Genomic DNA, 21,638 nt, shown 5'->3' on the forward strand with positions numbered 1-21,638 from the left:
GGAAGAGCAGGGGTGGGGGAAAGAAAACAGCTAAATCCAGTATTTAGTTTGGCTTCTCTTTTGGAAGAGCAGCTATTACAAAATTGAAATTCCATCTCTACAGCTAAGTATCTGACAGACACAAAATTGACCTTCCCCCCACCCGTAGCAAAACAAAAAAAGTTTCCCCAAAACCCAAAGGCATTTTCCCCCCCTCCAGCCGAGGCTCAGAGCCATGCACAGTGGAATAATCCTCCACTCCGTTTGCTCTTCTGAGCAGAGATATCTATGCATTTCAAACTGATAACAAGGTCAGCATCCAGATGGTGTCTTGCTGCGAAGTCAGCAAATACTCTCTTCACTTTTTTTTTTTAATTAAAAGATCTCAAATTAAAAGAAGAAGTCAAAATTTAAAAAAAAAAAATCAAAAATTGTCTACAGCTACTCAAGTAAGACAAAGCTGTCAAGTTTTAAGGTATCCTGCCTGTATGACCTCTACTGCAACAGAGCAAGGTGTCACCCTAAAGCATACTTTAGGGTGGTTCCTCCAAACAGAAAAACCTGACAAGTAGTAGGTTGGGGTTTTTTGGGGTTGGGTTTTTTTTGAGGGGTGGAGGGGTGGGGGGTAGGGGTGGGATCAAAAAACTCTAATATAGAAAAAGCACTATTTTATTAAGATGTAGCATAAAAATAAAAACAATCCTTCCCACTCATCTGTTACAGAAAGTAGGTTTTAATGAGCTTCAGTAGCTCTGCCTTCATAATGGAATCATATGAGAAACAACGCAGTACTGCATTTTCATCCAGCCAGGAGTTATTTAAAAAGGGGGAAGAGCTTTGCCAGAAAGTGACCAAGAGCAGGATTTCTACCTGTATTAGATGACCTGAGTAGCTCTCAGTCTTACAGGGGAAAGTAGTATCTTGTGTTAAATGCCTCGCCTACAGAGCAGACTAGCAAAAGGTTTTCATTCATAATGCCAACCTAAAAATTAGTTAATCCTCAGCAGTGTGCATACGGTTTACTGCAATCCGGAAGGCTAGCACTTTCAGATTGTGAAAGCGATGGTGTCTTTCTGCTTAATTTGAAAGTTAAGAATAAAAAAAAAATCTTGAAAGTAAAAGTAATAAGAGGCTGAAGTTTTCTGAGCCAGTTACCTAAAGCTATCAGTGGTAGTCCTAAGAGTTTAAGATCATGTTAATGATTCATTTCAGAGCAGAGCCCCAAGGACAGTTGGCCCTGGAAAACACAAACTGGAAGTGCTTGTAGAGGAGAAAGTAGGAAATAAAAATCAGGTGGCACGGGACAAGAATGGAAGAGATTATTTAGGTCAGCCTCTCTGAAGAAACTGAACACCAAAGCACAGCAATTCCAGATAAACTAAACATCCTCCTATGTGCTTTCAGCAGTCCCAGCACTGAAAGATTACTGCATTAGTTTGTACTGGAAATTCTGGGAAACAATAAATTTAATTAATTCTTATATAATTAATAGTCAAAACGTAAAATTCAATTCCCTTCAAAGTTTGTTGGGGATTTTTTGCCTCCTCTTTGTCTACTCACACAGAAGAGAGGAACCATTTGAATCCACAGCTTGCAAAGGTTCAATGCAGCATGGAGTTTATTCCGACAGAGACAATCCAGAAAGTATATGCTCTTTACCAAATAAATATTTATAGCTCACGCTTTTACAAGACTCAGAACTCCACTGCTCTTCTTGTCTCCATAGCAATTCAAAGGGAGCTTCTGAAAACGGGGGATGGGGTTTTAAACTAGTCAGGCTCTAACAAAAAAAGCCTATTTTCCAGCCCTCTCCCGGTCCTGCTCAACATTGGTTTCCACAGCAACTCAGCAGTGGCTCAAAGACAGATTGTAAAGGCACCACAATCCTATAGCTGCTTCAGCTATTGCTTACTTTCAGATGCATCAGAATGCTGATGACTTGTGCCTAGTACCATCATGTTTCAAAAGACCATGAGAATAGGCCATGGGGGTAGAAGCCCTTTGCAACTGCCATCACGCCCACCTCATCACACGCTACAGCGGTGATCTGAAGAAACAGATATCTAGCTGCATAAACCCTATGTAAGAATTCAGCAAAACACTTGCCTGGGCAAATACCTAGAGAACTTGTAGTAGAATGATTATTAAATTTTCAAAACAAAGCTAGGTACCCAGTACAAACTCGCTTGTTCCTCTGCAGTCAATAGTACTAGACTGATTTACATCAACCGTAAAAAATCAGCCCTGGAACACAAGAGAGTGAGGAAACTAGAAGAAACAAACAACCTCCCCAAAAACCCACACAACCGTCGTGGCCCACAATTCGAGATAAAGCTCTCTGAAGCCTCCTACAACGTTTAAGTGGAATTGCCAAGCAACTTGAAAAGGATAAACACTTTCAAGAAGTCACGTCATTTGTATAGCTACAAATACACACGTTATTTATCTAAAAAAGCCTGAAAACAAATTTAGTTTACTTTCCAACTGTGCCAACCAGCATTCGTTACAATTCCAGTAAACACCATATGAAACCGGAGTCCCTGCTCATTCACTGTAGGATCATATTTCCAGATGCGAGGAAGAACAAGATGCTATAATTTTAAATCGTTGTAAGTAAATACATTGTTACAGTGAAGGGACATCTCTTCCCATAGTTAGTTGTATTTAAGCTGGAACCAAATTTCCTCACCCTCAGTACCTTCAAGTTTATAGCATTTTTTCCCCCAGTAGGTTTTCTCAACCCCTTTTTGATTAAAAAGCGCTTTCACTGCAGAGGATAAAGTATGTAAGAGAATATATTAAGTTCTGGCTTCTAAAGGTATAGGAGTAGCTATCTAACCAGAGTTGTGCATTGCAAATGGATCCTAAGTAGCATGTAGAATAGCTAATTTGACCAACTATACCCATATATCTCATTTTCAGCAAAGTGTAATAATCAAAGCCAAATCAGCATTGTCACCTTATGTCCCCCACTGAAGGGGATGCTACATCTGAAATACATTATTTAAAAAAAGTTCTCTCTGAAGCAAATATTGACCTAGAATATACTGCTATACTAATATGTAATGGGTGTAAGAATAACTTCTTGTGGTGAGTTTTTTTAAAAAAGGGCCTTATGCAGGCTTTCTCCCATGCAATTTTTGCTGAATTTGGGACATAGCGTAACTTCAGTCTAGCTATCATGTCCATTAAAAAAAGTCAGTGTCTTCCAAAAAACAGTAGGATGCTCTCTAAATGCAAGTACTCAGCAAGAGCCTTGTGCAATGCTTTGTGAATTCAGGATTTCCGAGGAGATGTTTCCAATAACTGAGGGTGGCGGCAGTGTTTTCACTTAAATCAAGAATTTTAGAACTCCATCCTATTAGTGATAAACAGCATTGAACTTAGCTTTTTAACTTTTTTGCCCAGACTACAGAGCAGATTCTTTGCTAATATGAGCTGGGAACATATGACCACTTCTCTCCTGGCCAAAAGAATTTGGTGAACCCTTCCTAATAATCCGAGTCCAGTTGCCGAATTAGCTCATCCCATTTTCATTCACACATGATCTCTTACACTGCCAAGTTTGCTCAACAGTCTCTTCCTGCCAGAAGCAGCTCACAGTCATGTTTGATGACTATTAATTTCAATCAATGTTTTAGTTTACAGTACAAATGCATATCTATCCTTAATTCTACAGGCCTTCAACAGATAATTTAGTTCTTTAATACCAAATTTTATAGAAGCACCTTCTGGCACTTTTGAACACAACTGAAGCCACTCTTCAATTAAGGCTGATATGTATCAAGAGGAGCTAGAACAAAGAGAAGATGTTTTGCACGCTTAAAAGAGAAGGGTGATTAGAAGAAATCCTCCGGAAGGTAGAGCTAGGAACAATAGGTCACAGTATAATAGGTGCCAAGTTTTCCTTAAAGAGGAGGAAGATGATTTAAACAAAACAAAACACAAAACACCAACAAAAAAATCCACTAGAGTCTTCATCACATTAAAAGCGACACAAGCACAACAACATATGGGTATCCAGATTAGAAAGCATTAAAAGAACAACACTGGAAAGTTACACAGGAAACAGGAATAAACATAACAGAGTAACTCTGTGTTTGCTTTATTTATTTTTAAAATCAAGCATAAATATTAAGTTGGTGATCATCACAGCTTTTCAACAGAGGAGATGTTAGGAGCCACATCCTTGAGAATATTTGGGTAAGGTTCACTAATGAAACACACTGCTGCGTTGCATCAGAAGAAGGGAAAGCTCAGTATGTGAGCTAACATTCACAATTCACTGGTTTGCTGCTTCATGTAATAGGATTTGATGATCTTGTCTGCAGGTACTTAAAATAAGAAAGTACCAGCTGTTTCACTCTCACAAAAACAAAACAAAAAAGACGCCAGCAATTCTGTAATGCTGTAAAACTACAACAACAAAAAAAATAATCCAGGAGACAGAATGATTTGTATGGAAGACAAATAATCTTGTCAAAATTAAATAGACAATCTAGTCACAGTTCAGAGACAGAAGTAGTACCAGGAACATGTAGAGCTGGAAAACTTTTAATGTACATATATTTTTAAAACCATTAGTGTTTTTTTTGTTTTGGTCGGTTTTTAAAGAATAAACCATATCTGATTAAGGATTCAGCCCCCTGGGCCACTACCTTTCCAAGCACAACTTAGTGCTTAAAAGTCTGGTGATTAAAAGTGGCTGTATCTGGAATACTCAACAGTGCACATATGATACAGTATCATCAAAAAATCACATTACATTTCTAGGACACTTGTTAGGGTCAATAAATAACATATTTTTTGAAACCCTCACTCCCAGGTAGGTATATATGCTGCTTTAAACTACTGTTTTGCCATCTGCTTTGCCTACTTCTGCCCATATTCACTGTATAACCAACTGCTCACGAGTTATTGCTCTAGAAACTTGTGTGACATTGTTACTGCTTAAACGGAAGCTTCCTTTAGAAATAAGACTAAATAATACTATTTTGAAGGTGCTTGTCCTACTTCAACTCAGGTCAATAATATCAGTTTAAGGATCTCTTTTGAGACATGTGACAAGAACAGGCCAAGGACTATGCTGGCAAACAGATTATACAGGCAGACACATATCAGCATAAGCACTGTGACCACATGGAACCCAAACACAAAATAAGGTGTTCAGAATTCAGTTCTAAACTCACAGAACAATATATTTTAGTAAGAAGAGGATCTGGGCATGTTTACTTATTTATTCCCAGTGTTGTTGCAGGGCTGAGCTTCTTGCTATGAGCCTGGACAGTACAGAGCTAGCATCAGCAGAGCTGTGAGTGGTCAAGAAATCAAGGGATCCGGATGGCTTGTTGAATAATGGATTGCTACCAGCATTTCTATTCTAGAAGAGGAACTCATCACCAACTAAGTAAAAGTTCAACAGTTCTGATGAAAGCGTCTGTTATGGGTTATGTTTACGCGTGCCAGGTATTGTTTTAGGGTAGATAAGGAACAGGTTCCTTACAAGAAATAAAAATAATTACTCTTTCACAGGAAAGAGTATCTACTTCAGAGCTTACAGATATGCAACCCTTCATAGGCTAGTCTATACATATCTTCTACTTAAATAGTCTGATTTCCTAACCAGTTGGGCTCAGAGTTTATCAAATACTAGGCTGATCCTAAATATTAACTTTATTCCCAGCTTTCCAAAGTGACATGTAAAACAATCTTTTGGGTTAGTAGATTGTTATATACATATTCTATTGTTTTAGCTTCTATTATTTTGCTAGAAGACAAAGTATTTGTCTTTAGGTTTTATGACATTTTTTGTAAGAAAATTCAAGTTTTCTGTGACTTTTTTTGGACCAAAGACTAGCTTAAACAAAGTAAGAAAAAAAACCCATTTCTACACAGCTTTGATATTCCACAGAAGACATTAAGTTTGCTTTAACTCAAGAAAAATGTTCTGCACCTGCAAGTCTGTACATGCAAGAGCTGGCCATCCCCCTCCTTTTTCTCTGTGTACATATTTTTCAAAAGCTTTGAATAAACTTTAAATAAATTTAAATGCTTATAAAGAGACATCACTTTATTCTTCTTTCACAAAAATCAGTGCATTCTCCCAACAGCTATTTACATTAGAAAACCACTGTGCTCTTTAACAACTGGGCAAAAACTTTTGCAGCACTATTTTCCCTCCCTTCTCCCTGCTAAAAAGGGGGCTAAGAATTTTAACACAACGGGAAAGCAAACAGCAACTATGTGTGGACTGTTACAGTCTTGAGGACTTAGCTGGAGATACAACTGGAATATGAAAGAAATAAGAAGGAGTATGCAGTGACAGCAGAAAAGTAGGGCTGAAAATTTTTTAGTTAGTCTCTCTACATATGGTTCTGATTCCCTGCTGATAAACAGCTTCCCCAGATGACATCTATTGGAAGGCTCCAAAGACAAGTGCTATAAGTACATTAATTTCGGGATGTACCCCTGAGCCATCATTTCAACAACACTTAAACTGAACATGTAAAAAGAGAAGAATCACATTTACTTTTTATGCCTAATACATTTCAGAAGACTTGTGTGTCACTTGATTCAAACAGCACTAGTTGATGTCCAGGATGTAGGTCTTATTTAGAAAAAGGAAAAAAGATAAGAAGGCAATTGACAGAGATGGAATTATGTGAAGGCCTCTTAGACTGTATGCCAAGTAGAAAAACCATACACTAACGCAGCCCAAAGGGTCGCTTCTTGATGTCTAAGCATGCTTCCACTACCGACACATCTGCTCACTTCTTTCTACTTCCTGTCCCAGGCACCAACTTTAACGTTACCAGTGAATCTGGAGTGCCTGAATTTGTTTTACTAGTCACCCCAATACTACAACAGCATCATCTTAAAAACCTTATAAGCCCTTATTACCACCTGGCTTTCCTAATCCTCCCTCTCTTCTACATGAAAAGATGTTGTATGGCTCTATTCCATTATGGAAGTACTGTTTTTCCTTTCAGAAGCCTCTCAAATGATTATGACATTTTTGTGCTTCAGTGAGTCACATTACGCAACATTATGTTGGTGAACAGTGGGCAAGTGGCCTTCATTGCAAGATACAAAGAATACTCAATACTGACTAAAAATAAAACATTTATCTTTCACATAAAAATATTTACTGACATATAAGTGGAAAGCTACTAAGTCTTCTTGGAGGATAAAGACCTTTTCTGCACAAACTCTTCCAATATCTAGGCATTGCTATTAATGATCTTTTAATTGGACTTTATGTGGAGAAAGAAAGAAAGAAAAAAGGAAAAAAGAAAATACACATCCCTTCCCCACCTTCCTACAAGAACCCTGTGATACGTTTGTTCTTTAAAGAAAAGCAGCAGGGATGGACAGAGACACCAAAAAAAACCCAACAAACCAACAACACACAACAAAAGAACTCAACCCAGCAACATCTATCGTTTATATTTGTTTCCGAACAGTGCTAAGCAGATACCAGTCATGTCTTCCTTTGATATTATGCTACCTTGTTTTTAGAGGTAATCCTCCTCTATTTAATTTTTCCTACAGTTAGGAGTTGCAAACACCTGAAGCAAGCTGGTGTCATTTATGTGCAGTCTAAGTCACTAGTTATAATCTAAGCCTCAAGCAATGAAATATATGCTTTTATCTGTTAGAAGTTACTAGAATTTATACCCTTTTCCAAATCTTGACATATAACACTTAATTGGCAAGATGTCATGTTAAAATTTGTTAAATGCTGCTGCTGAATTAGAAGAGCCTTCAGTCATGTAACATTTATTACAGAAAGCAGATATTTCTGCTTAGAATTAACTTGCACAACTTAAGAGTTAACACACACACCTTTCATATAACATGGGTCAGCTAAGTCCTTTATTCTTAGTAGGGCATGACTTTCCCCCAGTCCATGTTTTAAAAATGTTCAGGCTCTCAAGCAAGTTCAACACATTAACAACAGTCAGTCGGGCCCAGCAAAGCTCGGTAGCATGAAAACGGCAGCTCAGAGACCCCAGCCAACGCCACTGAACACCACCTCAAAGCCAGAGCTGCAGGGCCTCCCAGCCAGAAGCCCTCCACAGGTCTTGGCACACCGAAGTCCATACTTCTCATCCCCAGCCACTGTGCACTCTCAGATTTTTTTTCTGTATTTAGGCAGGGGAGCAACCTCCTCAAATACAGAAGTATAGCCTTTCACTAAGTACATGAGACATCTTGCTTGAATCCCAGTTTCAGAAGCGCTCACCACGACCAGTTTGAATGGTGCCAAAGCTGCATCAAAGCCCTGTCACACCTCCTGAAATCCCAGTTACAATCTGGCACAAGGGTACATAAAACAAGAGCCACAAAGAACAAGCCAGGAGTTTGAGAGAGAGTTTTCACTTTGTGGTTGACTAGCTTAAAGACTGGAGGAACGGTAGAAAATCAGTTTAGGTGGCCCAATAGTCAAAGGGCAAAGAACCAATATGTACTTTATAAGACCATTTTATGGAAACAGAAAGGGTACATGAGCACAAAAGCTAGCCATAACATGCACCTGAGCACACCGACGCATTCCACAGCTATCATCCCAGATGATAGGTTTTTACTCATTTTTGCCAGTACAGTTACTAGAATTTATGAACCAGGGCCTCCTGGAGATAAGTACTCTCTATACATTCAAGTAGTAAACTGCTGTCTAACTCATATAATATGTATTCAAACTCTGGTTTTCTGTATATTATTTCCTCATATGTTTACAAGCATGCCAAGCACAAACGCTTCTCCAACTCTGTTGCAGCTTTAGCCAACATACACAAGTCCTTAGCATATCACCCCCAAGAATTTCTCCCAGTTCATACTGAGCACTTTCTGCAGGCTGAGAAACAATACACAATCATTTTTTAATTCATTGTATGAATTTGAGCAAAAACCTCTTCAAGAATCCATGTTCTATCACTACCGCCAAGTACTGTGCTAGCAGTCTGTGAATAGCAAATAAAGCCCCTATAGTTGACGTTATCTGGTACCAAAACAACCCTATAATACATGATTTTCCATCCATAATGTAATATGTTTTGTTCCCCTTTGAGTCTCATCCAGTGCTTTGGACCAGCTTGAGAGCGTGTTCCACCCTTAAGAGGGTAATCCAAAAAAAGTTATATATATCTATTGAAACTTTATACCTGTAGAGTCTGTTTTTTTCCAGCTCAAGTCCAACCATTTCTTACTTTTTTTAAACAGCCAGGATCAAGTTGTAGCTATTTCAATGCAAGTTTGACGTTCCCATCTCTTATGGAAAATTAAATTTTGAGCTTGTAAAAAGCAAGCATTCAAAAAGGCTTATTACTAGATTTTTCTATTTTGTTTTCCCCTGCACATAATCTTTGAGAGAAACTGGCTGCCTGCTTTAATTCCTATTAACCAGGAGGGGTTACAGGCTTACTAGTGGTTCAACATCTACCACTGTTGTATTACTTGCTGTTCTTCAGAAATGGCTATTTTCCTCTTCTTGCTTCTCCAAAAGCTCCTTCACCTCAAGTGAACGTTCAAAACCGACCAGATGTTCAGCTGCCAAGCTCACCTTCTGCCTGATTAAGAAGTTTTATATAAGCACTTGAATGCTCAATGATATTCTGTGAACATAGAGGTGACAGAACTCATTGGAACCCTCCAGAAAAAAAAGAGGCTTTGGAAATACATGTGATTACAAGCACTGGCAATCATCCAAATGCTCCTTCAGCATAAATTGCTGTCTCATTCTTTGAAATACATATTCATTTCCAGAAAAAACCCAAAACAAACAAACAACCCAGTGTTTAGATGAAGGAAACAAATAATTTGTAATAAAGACAAGACACCATAATATTTGCTTTAAGCAATCACATACAATGCTTTGAGGAAGATGCAACAGGCTTTTCTGCAGAAATGTTCTGTTAAAACTGACAGTTCTTTGAAAAGTACTCGTGATGGGAAAAGACATGCCTGAAAGTAAAACTATAACAAAGCTAGCTTTACAAAATTTGGGGGGGTGGTGGGGAAGGAAGGTGAGCTAACTGGGATAGAGTTAATCACTGGTAAATAAATTGCCTTTTGGCTTCCACATAACATTTCCTTCAGTGTCCATTGAAGTGCTCACCCCATTGTAAATTAGCCGCTAAACTAGAAAGCAAGAACTTGTGAACCATCTATTTTCCCCACATCTATGCAATAGTGCCACAAAGTTATCACAGTGGAGAAAAATAAAATCAATCATCCAAACAAGAAAAAACAGCAATAAGATAGTTCATTGTATACATCCACAGGGACACTATTTTAAGCATTTTTTGTTTGACATAGTTGCATAATTTCAAGGAAATCTTAATTTAGCCATTCCATATGGCCTTTGTATTTGTCATAGCAGACTATTTGCAAACGTCTACCTTGTGCTTCAATTGTTTTGATACACAAGACATTTATATTTCAGTGTGGACATTTCTGGCTGTGAACATTTCTTAGTAATCTTCCTTTATGTAAGCACTTACACTGGAGTCACCTCTAGCATTGCTAAGAGAAAGTTTGACACTAAGCCTTACTTTGAGAAAAGTCTTTCTAAAAGGGATTGCCAGCTGCGGGGAATCGATGATAAACAGACCATCTCCAGAAGTGCTCCAACAGAAAGATGACATTTTGAATGTTGATAGACTCTAAGGAGATCATACCATAGGTAAACTTTTAAATTCCATTTTCATAATTAAATTACTAGTTGTTCCTTTCCCTCCAAAAGCACTGGCAACCCAAACCTACACACCCCCCAACAAGGGAAGCTTGCTTACTTCTACTGCAGAAGCTTCACATGCATGTCACTGTCCATCTTCAGCAAAGAAATATTGCTATTATTTACTCTTGTGAAATTATGAGAAATCTGGATTATTTTTTTATTATCAGTTATACAAGAAGATTCCCCTATACTTAAGAAGAGTACATCACTTTCGTGTCCACGAGCACTTGAGGAGAAACTAAAGCACTTGGAGCACAATTTGAGGAAGGGTAAAAGCCTTCTCTAACATGTTTAGTTCACTTTAAAAACAGGTCTGCACACATCCCCAGCAACATTTGGGGTAAGTCAGTGGACACAGACAAGTTTGGTAGCTCTAGGTCATGAAAGATGATCCCATATGTTTTGTTAAGTCAGTTAGCTAAAGTGAAAAGGTGAAGTCAAAGTTCAACTGCTTGTGAGTTCTTACCTAATCATTTGTGGTATGAGCAGCCAGTTTCTGCAGCAGAACCTGGCAGATACCGGGTTGCTGCCAAAACAGTCCGCAGTAGGAAATATAGGTATAATACAGGAAACAATCACAAAAATATCTTTGTGTAATTCAGTTAAATAGCCAATGAGAAGACCTCATCCAGGCTCAATTAGATCTGCTAATCACAGTAGGAGTTTTAACTCTCATTATTAATGCCAGATGCCCCTACTGTATTCACAATTACCAGAAATACACATCCTACAACATGAACAAAGAATTGTTGCAACGTTAGAACTGAGAAAACAGGACCTCAGTGGCCAAGCGACAGCAAAAGCAAGTCCTCCATTTCCATACACCCACCTTAAACAGAAGAAAACAAAAGGAATTGTGATGTCTTGGCATGACATTGCAAGGTACGTTTCCTATCTCCTGTATGCAGTGAGGGAAGACAGTCACTGTCATTTTTTCTTTTGCATATCAATAGCAGTCTGTGGGGCCAGTAACCCAAACTAAGCATACCACAGGGCCAGCCAGGGACCAGCTCCCTCTGCCTCCTCTCCACTGGAGAGGGAGAGAGAAAGAGACAAAACCCTTACCACAGAACAGCATTGCTTCTGGGTGAGGCCTCTCAGAAATAGAGCCCCTTCCAAGTAGCATGCCTAGGTTTAAGCGAAATAGCGTGACTTGCTCAAATGCAGCAAAGGCCATGGTTTCTGAGAGACATGCCAATAACTCACAGCCACAGTTTCTTATGAGCCCCAAGGATCTAAACAAGAGGGTGAAATTGTGAAGGTTGTAACATCAGCTAGAGAGAAGAGCATGTCTGCCTTTTAAAGGCAGGAAGCTCTTCCAACCAAGTCCTCAATTTTCATCTGTTTTAGAAGCATTCAGGTATCTTGTGCAGTGTCACCACAGTTATAAATGAAGTAAAGTTAGACTGAACATTAAAAACAACTATTGCTTTCTGTAGTTAATTTTCATTTGTTTGTTTATATTTAAGAAGCTTGCTGTCATCTCACACCCTATGTTATGGTGCCTAAGGATCTCTGCAGGTTTGTAGACCACTAGCAGTCTATAGCAAAGAAATACTGCTTCTCAACAGAAACAGCAAGAGAAGGAACCTTCCTTTGATGTCCCTTCCCCCTACTCCCTCTCCAAAAAACAGGTAGCCTGGCTTATAGTATTATGTTGTACAGATATTACTGGAGAACTATGCAGTTTTACAAATATGAGAAGTCCCACCTCACCTGGATATGGACTCTGATTTAAAAATCAGAGTAAGTCCCTACCAAGTTAAGCCAGCAAACAAAGAGGGTTCAACAGAAGACCTGGGGTTGACAATATTCTCAATTTTGAGTACTTCAACTGTATAACACATATAATCAGGAAAGCATAGTTTAAAGAGTTCCACTGTCAATTCCTGCAGGCAATGCAGTCATGCTTTACAATTTCTTGTCAGTGATGGAGGGGAAGGCAAAAGGCTTCTTTCCTCTAGACCCTCTGTATACAGCTGAAAGACTCCTGAGCTCTAAGGGTGTTTGTTTTAAAATCAAAATTAAACAAACAAACAAAACCTCACCTTATTTATTGCTCAAACTACCCCAGTGATCTCCATCAAATATTTATGTAAGGCTACTATTTATTGCCTCTGCATTGTCCTCACACAGACATATCGTACTGGATTTGCTTCCAGCATCACTAGCTTAAGTTTAATTTCTAATGTGGGATAATGCAAGAAAAAAGCTACACCTATAAGCTTCACAAGAAGGCCAGTTCATCAGTACAGACTATCTCCTCCAGAGTAGCCATGATGATTAATAACAATAATTTCTGTACATTTTCTAACTGTCTTGCCAACAGAGCTCACAAGTCTTACTCTGTGGTACCTTTTAAAACTTCCCAGATAACACCAGTTTCAGAAGCTCATGCCAACAGAGAATATGGTTGAAGACCTCCAACTCCTTTACTTTCCTCTAAATTAAAAGTGAAAGAGAAATTTTAACTCAGAGGAACCACTATTTTCTGCAGGTCATCAGTATTTCTTAGTAGGTTCTCACTGAAAAGCAATCCAAACCTCACCTACCTCAGCACTGTTCTTGTCTATGCTGACTTCCTTTGACCAACCTATACAGCTCTTAATTCCTACAGCTAAATGACCAAGCAAGTTCTCCAGAACTGCTCCACAATATATTGTTCACATGCTTCAGGTATCAACCCCTGATTTCTTTCCCTCCTTAGTTTCTTCCCATTCCCCACTATCTCCATGGCATGTTGGGCCCCAGCCCCACGTAAGAGACCACTCAGCCCATACATCTGACTCAGATGCCAGTATTATTCAGCCTTATTGTTAATGTGAACATACTCCAGCCACAGGAGAAGGAGCAGACTCCTGCTTGCCTGCATTTCTGCCTGGACTTCCTCTGGCTCACACAAACAATCAGCATTTGCACACCCTCCTACAGTCACTTTCTTCATGCGATGGCTTCTTATCAGCACCTTGCTAGTAAACCTTCTCTCCACCTGATGTTTCTTGGGAACTGGGACAGGAAGAGCGGGAAAAAAAAAGCATGTCTGACAACAATGTAGGTATCCACTGTACTGCTTCCAAACCACCCTCTATCATTTCCTCACCGGTCAAAGCCAGCACTGCCAACAGGCACAACTAACCAGAAAGCTGAGCAGCCTCAAGAGACCGAAACCTGTCACCAAAAAACCATGGCAGCCTCATCCGCTCTGATATACCCATGCAATTAACAACAAATGGAGGAAAAAAAAAAATCAAAGAAAATAATTTTTGTTATTTACTATATGAAAGAGAAAGTCTGCACTAGCTGCCTTTTTAACAGCCCAAAATTTCCATAAGGTCTTGTAGAAGCACAGAGCAAGAAAAGAAAAACCGCCACCAAACCAGAGACCTAACAGACATGCATCACTTCCAGTCTCTCCACTACAGGCCTCATCCCTCCTCTGCAAAAAAAAAAAGAGTTTCCACACACAGACGTTCCTGTTAGGTGAGGAAGAACAAGAGGTAAACTACAAAACACACCCAGCATCAGCACCGTGGATGTCTCACATCCACCACGGGTCAGGAACCTGCCCCATGTGGTCACTTTGTTGCGAGACTGTGCTATATAATTCTTTTCAAAACGTTATTTCCACGTACAGCCTCTTTCCTTAAAATACCAGCAGGACACAAGGAGCATACAATAGGAACACAGTAAGATGTGATCTGAAAGCGACAGCCTAATCACAGGACTGGCACTGTTAACACTGTATATTAATTCACTGCTTCTTCACAGTTATGTGGCACCACGATCTTTCTTTTTTCTTCTTATTTCCATGTGCTTTCTGGGTGGGGCACCTTTTGCCAATTTATTTTAACATGTCCCTCCCTCCCCCGCCTTTTGTTTTTAAGGAGTTAGACAATAGGACCACAAAAATATTGGAAACAAGTCTGTTCTGGAGCTGCTGGAGCATCTGGGGCTGGCAACAGAAAACGCGCTCCCGTCACTCGCTCGTTCATCCTGTGAAGGCCATCAGAGAAGCAGGCTACGCAGCCTGCATCCTAAAGTTTACATCACCGCAGAAAGCCCCCGGCTCGCGCCGAAACAGGCCCGGCTTGAACAGGTTACATCTGCGCGCAGACAGGCGGCACATGGAAGCCACCACCGCGCGTCCCCCGGCCGCGGCGAGGGTCGCCTCCGCTTCCACCCCGCTGTCGGAGCGGGGGCTTGGCTCCTCTCGCTCGGGCGGCGAGGCAGGGGGAACGCCGCCCCCCTCGTCCTGCCCTGCCCTGCTCCGCTCCCGGGCGCCCCGGGACGGGCAGCGCCGCCGCCGCGGGGGCGGGCACGGCTCTCGGTGGGGCCGGGGAAGGGGCCGAGCTCTGTCCCCTCACACACACAGACCCTTCGGGGAGCCCGGCGCCGCGGCGTGGTGGTCGGGGGGAGCCCGGCGCCGTGGCGCTGCCGGAGGTAGCGGTACGCGATACCCGCCCGCCCCGCGGGGAAGGGACGCGACCACTTACAGCTCAGGACCCCCAGGTAACCGAGGAGCAGCAGACGGAGGCTGCAGCTCGCCATCTTCCCGGGCACGGCCGCTCCCCACCGGAGGCAGCCGTTAATAACCGCCGGGCGACGCCGGCGGGGCGTGAGGCGCGAGGCGCGGCCGCGGAGGAGAGGAAGGGGGGGGGGGGGTGGCCCGGCGGGGCCTGGCCTCGGCCCGGGGGAAGAACGGGGCGGCGCCCGGCGGCGGCCGCCCTGGAGCAGGTGCGGCAGCCGGGGCGCGGCGCACCGCGCCCGCGAAGTTCGGGCTCCGCTCCGGTCCGGCCGAGCCTCCCGTAGTCGTCCTCCTCCACCGCCGCCACCCCAAAACTTTTAAGACGTCGGAGCGGCGCCCCCGCCCCGCGCCGGCCCCGAGCCGCAGCTCCGGGCGCATCCCCTCCTCCTCCTCCTCCTCCTCCCCCTCCCCCTCCCCCCCCCCCCCCCCGCCACCGGGCCAGCGCGATGCCCCCGCGGACCGCGGGGCCGTGCAACTGTGTTGCATCCAGCAGCTCTTCCCTCCGAATTACGTATTTCTTTGTGAACTGTGAGGTCTTCGTAAGCTCAAGGACATTTGTTGCAACAGAATAAACTTTCATTACGGAAAGCTTAAACTTCTCGAAGAAGACCGTAGTCCCTGTCGGTACGTTTCCCGAAGCCCAGCCCACCCGGGGTGGAAGTGGGAGTAACGGGGTGAAATCACGAAGCAAAAATTCGGTTGTTGCGGGTGAAAAGCGAGCAAGGCGGTGACGAGGCGCTGTCTGAAGCTGCAGGCTTGAAACGAAGTCCCGGTGACTCCTTGTGCCCGTACCGCCGGGCGGGACAAAACCCCGCTGCCCCGGGGCACGTCGGCTGACGGGCAGAAGATGGGCTGCAGGGTGACATCCGAGGCCTTTCTTATGAATAGTTTATACCAGTCTAGGAGATTCTTGGTTAAATATAAAGGAGGTGTAATGGCCCTTTAAATTTCTGAATCAAGGAAAATTACTCATTCTGACACTTAATGGTGCATCTGAGTAGTTTCTAATGACAGCTTACAAATATATTGCCACTGATGTAATACAGTTCTATAACAAGAGAAGTATCATAAGGATTTCTTTGATAACCAGAACGGCGATGTTGGCTGTAGACTGTAGCAAAATGAGGAAAGATTATTTATAAAGTCTCTAGCAGCTATTTTAGTGGAGACCAAAGAAGTAGGATGCCATGATGCTCTTCATATCAAAATCCTCTTAGCTTATTTTTCACATGCAAAAATGTATATAGAATACAAGTAATCTGCAAAAAAATGTGCATATATATATGTCCAGTATATATTACCAGGATAATGGTGACATGCATTTAATAAGATCAAAACTATTCCATAGGCAACAGAAAATTTCTTTATATTGTGTGGCCCAGCACATTGTAACTTTAAGCCTGTACGGAGTTTCATTGATTTTGGTAGGACTGCTTTACTGTTTAAAGCCACGCCGTGTTAGAAACACCGTGTTCATATAAAATGTAAATATATGGGAGGACCCTTGTGGAAAAGGTATAGAGGTGGGGAATGTTAAGAAATGGCAGTGTGGAATTAAATTAAAGGATAGCTCATAGGGCAACTGCTAAAGCTGATGTAATGGCAATGCATCGATGAGACGAATGAAGAGATGAACTGTGACAAGAAGGTACCCCGTTAGACGATGGGATGAAGTTTGGACTAGTACAATAGTCTTTCCACCACAGTAAGCATTCATTTCTAACTGCCCAAATACATAGACTTACAAATAAGGTTTAATTTGGATTTCATTACCATGACTGTGATACGACAGTAAATCCACTGAAATAGGTAGGGCTCCTATAAGCATGACGTCAAATTCCTTTTTTTTCCTGTTCACTCTTTCGTTTCTCTTGCAAGTGACGCAAATACCCAGAGTACAGGGTTGTCTCCCCAGCATTTCTCTGATTTCTAGTACAGTTTCACAGTACTTTCACAGTTTCTTTACATTCCTCTCTTTTATTTCAGCAACAACTAGATCATAGTTTCTATGCTTGTTTTATACAATTGCAGGAAACACCAGCAACTGAGAGGATTCTGAATGTGTTTACAGAATTATTGGAAAACTGGTTATAAGGCATATAGTTCATTTAATGTATATCCTTTTTCTGTATGTACTTTGCTGAACAATGGTACTCTTAAAAATAGTCTAAGTACTTTGTTAGAAGAGTACAAGACTGCTATCCATATTTTTAATCCTTTTAAGTTAAACACAGTAAAAAAATTTTCACTGAACAGCACATAGAGCCCAATGTGGAAGAATTTGTTTGAGATACTCAAACTTCACAGTTATTCTTGGAAAGCTTTCCATAGAGACTCAATTTTAGAATAATAAAAATAGTCTATAATTAACATCTGCACACAGAATGCCGGTCAGGAATAGCTCTCTTATTTTGTAATAACTATTCTAGTCAAGTTCTTTGTGGAGAAAAGCCTTTAAGAATTGTGTGGAAGTGCAACACGATTTCAAGACTTGGCTACTTCTTAATGATGTCAGTAATTCATAAACCAAAAGATTACTCTCATTTCATTAGATGATCATTCAGAAAATGCTACATTCTTAAATTGCAATGGAATTCTTTCTCATTTTAATGAAACTTTCTGCTGCAAATGCAGAGTATTATGGTACCATCACTCTGTTAAAAACCTCTGTGTGAAAACAGTTTTGAAAAAAAAATTGCAAAAATTCTGTGAAACAGTATAAGCCAAAACTCTGACTCTTCGCTTTGGGAATGTTTCATTTTTCTTAGCTACAGGGTGATAAAAATGAATACAGAGAAATAAATCTATATTAAGAAAATACTCCTTTTGGTGATTTCTCCACTCAAAATAGGTTTTATCTTGCAGGGGGAACAAAACCAAATTACCCTAGATTTATTTTTCTGCACCTTGCATGCTGATTTCTGGAATAACTGAGATATAATAATATAAAAATCAGTACAACAAATTAGAACTGCTAAATGTGGTTACAAAGGTGTTGTGATGTAAATACTGGAACACATTACAGAGAGGTAAGAGAGGAAGATGATTATGACTCCTCTTCTCAAAAACATGCGTAGGATAGGGAGAAAAGTAGTGTGCTGCAAGAAGAGAAAGGGCTGTTTAATTAACACTTAGAACAGTAAGATGTTAATTCCTATGTAGTCACTCCTCAGTCATGGCTTACACATATCAAACTAGAAGACAGTCATGGGAAAGTTAATCAATGTTCCTCCTTGCACCCCCATTAAAAAAAAAAGTTTAATGAAAGACAATGCTTCCATAGTATCACCGAATCACAGCATGGTAGGAAGGGGTTGGAAGGGACCTCTAGAGATCATATCTTCCAACCCCACAGCTTGAGCAAGGCCACCCAGAGCAGGAGGCACAGGACTGCACCCAGGTGGGTTTTGAATGTGTCCAGGGAAGGCGACTCCACAACCTCCCTGGGAAGCCTGTGCCCCTGCTCTGGCACCCTCACAGGAAAGAAGTCCTTTCTCATACTGAGGTGGAACTTCCTGTGTTCCAGCCTGTGTCCATTGTCCCTTGTCCTGTCATTGGGCATCACTGAAAAGAGTCCGGCCCCATCCTCTTGACACCCACCCTCCAGATATTTACAAGCATTGAAAAGATCCACCCTCAATCTTCTCTTCTCCAGGCTGAACAAACCCAGGTCTCTCAGCCTTTCGTAAGAGAGAGGCTTCAGTCCTCTGATCATCTTCATAGCTCTCTGCTGGACTCTCCCCAGCAGTTCCCTCTCTTGAACTGGGAAGCCCAGACCAGGACACAGTACTCCAGATGTGGCTTCAGTAGAGTGGAGTGGAGGGGGAGGATAAAACCTCCCTCGACCTGCTGGCCTCGCTCCTTTTAATGCATCCCAGGATACTATTGGCCTTCTTGGCCACAAGGGCACATTGCTGGCCCATAGTAAACTTGCTGTCCACCAGCACTACAAGGTCCTTCTTAGTGAAGCCGCTTTCGAGCAGGTCAGCCCTCAACATGTACCGCTGCATAGGGTTGTTCCTCCCCAGGTGCAGGATCTTGCACTTGCTCTTGTTGAATTTCATGAGGTTCCCCTGGGCCCAGCTCTCCAGCCTGTCCAGGTCTTGCTGGACGGCAGCACAGCCTTCTGGTGTATCACCCACTCCTCCCAGCTTGGTATCATCAGCAAACTTGCTGAGGGTACACTCTGTCCCTTTGTCCAGGTCACTGATGACTATGTTGACCAGGACTGGATGCAGCACAGGCCCCTGGGGAACACCGCTAGTGACAGGCCTCCAACCAGACTCTGCTCCATTGATCATGGCCCTCTAAGTTCTGTTGTTGAGCCAGTTCCCAATCCACCTCACTGTCCACTCATCTAACCCACACTTCCTAAGCTTACCTGTGAGGATGTTACGGGAGACAGTGTCAAAAGCCTTGCTGAAGTTGAGGTAAACAACATCCACTGCTCTCCCTTCATCTACCCAGGCAGTCATGTCATCGTAGAAGGCTATCAGATTGGTCAAGCATGATGTCCCCTTGGTGAATGCATGTTGACTACTTCTGATAACTTTCTTTTCCTCTACATGCCTGGAGATGACCACCAGAAAGAATTGTTCCATCACTTTTTGAGGGATGGAGGTGCAGCTGAGTGGCGTAGAGTTTCCTGGGTGCTCCTTCTCTCCCTTCTTGAAGACTGGGGTGACACTGGTTACCCTGCAGTCCTTGGGCACCTCTCCTGTCCTCCATGACTTTTCAAACATGATGGAGAGTGGCCAGCTCCCTCAGCACTCGTGGGTGCATCCCATCGGGACTCACGGATTTGTGAGGATCCATTTTGCCTAGGTGATCTCCGACCCAATCATCTTCAACCAAGGGGAAGCCTTCCTTTCTCCAGATTTTCCCTCTCACCTCTGGGGGCTGGGGTGCCTGAGGGGCAGCCTTAGCAGTGAAGACTGAAGCAAAGGTGGCATTCAGTAACTTTGCCTTCTCTGCACCCTGCATCACCAGGGCCTCTACCTCGTTGAGCAGCAGGCCCAGTTTCCCCTGTCTGTCTTTTACTACTGATGTATTTGAAGAAGCCCTTCTTGTTATCCTTGACACCCCTTGCCAGACTGAGTTCCAAGTGGGCCTTGGCCTTCCTCATTGCAACTCTGCACACCCTGACAACATTCCTATATTCCTCCCAAGCGACCAGTTCCTTTTTCCACATACTGTAGACCTCCTTCTTCTATTTGAAGTTTTCTAGAAGCTCTTTGCTCAACCATACAGGTCTCCTGGCTCTTTTGCTTGACTTGTTTGTCCTAGGGATGTACTGATCTTGAGCTTGGAGGAAGTGGTACTTGAATATTGACCAGCTCTCTTGGACCCCACTGCCTTCTAGAGCCCTAACCCATGGGACTCCTCCAAGCAGGCCTTTGAAGAGGCCAAAGTTGTCTCTCCTGAAGTTCAGGGTTGTAATCCTACTTGTTGCCCTGCTTCTATCACACATGATCCTGAACTCCACCATCTCATGGTCACTGCAGCCAAGGCTACCCCCAACCCTCACATCCTCAGCCAGCCCTTCTTTGTTCATTAGTATAAGGTCCAGCAGCACGTCTTGCCTCGTTGGCTCCTCCACTACCTGTGTCAGAAATTGTCCTCAGGTATATCCCATTCATTAATAAACCTGACATATCTTAAGTTTACTCATGGAATTTAAATAGATCAAGTAGTGTAACTTTAGTTTCATGTAGGCAAATGCACAGTTTTATTTTGTTGATGAGCAGGTAGTATGGATGTGGGATGGCCTGTGGGTAGCTCATCTCTTTTGTGCCAAGTGAAAGCAGTTCTGCACCACTTTTCCCTTTTCTTTCTCTGCTTTCCTAAGTTCAGTGTTCTTTAAACTTTTTAGTGCCTTTTAGCTGATCTATAATAGCAGGTAGCCCAGGAAGGTTGTCAATAACTGTCCCTGGTTATGATGAGAGGAGCAGGGGGGACGATTTAGACTCTGGAACCACTGAGGGAGAAAGTAAAAGACATAGGAAAAAAGCATAATTATACCTATGTCTTTATTTATATGAGGAGTTGGAAAACTGATTGTTATTGGAATGTACATTGTTTAGGTTTTGATCAAGAAGACACGTTTGATTATTTTTCCATATTTAAAGTAGAAGAAACAGATTTTTTCATATTTCTAAAAGAGGAATGTTGCATTTGACGTGGTCAGAGATGCCATCTGAGACTTGGTGCCATAGCCCATGGGTTAAATCTCTGTATACACCTTTTTTCCAAGCACAATAAATTGTTGTCACATATGTTTGTTCTAGTAGGTGCTGAAGATGGGAGCACGTAGCTGTAGAGTAATTGTTCTTGTGTAATTCTGGGTGCAGCAATGGGACAAGTTGATGCAAATCTATTTTGCAAAACTGCTAAAAC

General features: G+C 42.0%; 1 protein-coding gene across 2 annotated transcripts in view; it reads right to left on the bottom strand.

Moving 5' to 3' along the window:
* Positions 1-15,597, bottom strand: part of JAM2 (junctional adhesion molecule 2) — a 37,335-nt gene extending 21,738 nt beyond the window's left edge. For both annotated transcript variants that reach the window (XM_075101546.1, XM_075101557.1), the window contains exon 1: positions 15,211-15,597. In XM_075101546.1, coding sequence (XP_074957647.1) covers positions 15,211-15,265 — 55 coding nt within the window. In that variant the 5' untranslated portion in view covers positions 15,266-15,597. The remainder of the gene's footprint in view (positions 1-15,210) is intronic.
* Between the last annotated feature and the right edge of the window lie 6,041 nt (positions 15,598-21,638).

Source organism: Phalacrocorax aristotelis, chromosome 1, assembly GCF_949628215.1.
Source record: "Phalacrocorax aristotelis chromosome 1, bGulAri2.1, whole genome shotgun sequence".
NCBI lineage: Eukaryota > Metazoa > Chordata > Aves > Suliformes > Phalacrocoracidae > Phalacrocorax > Phalacrocorax aristotelis.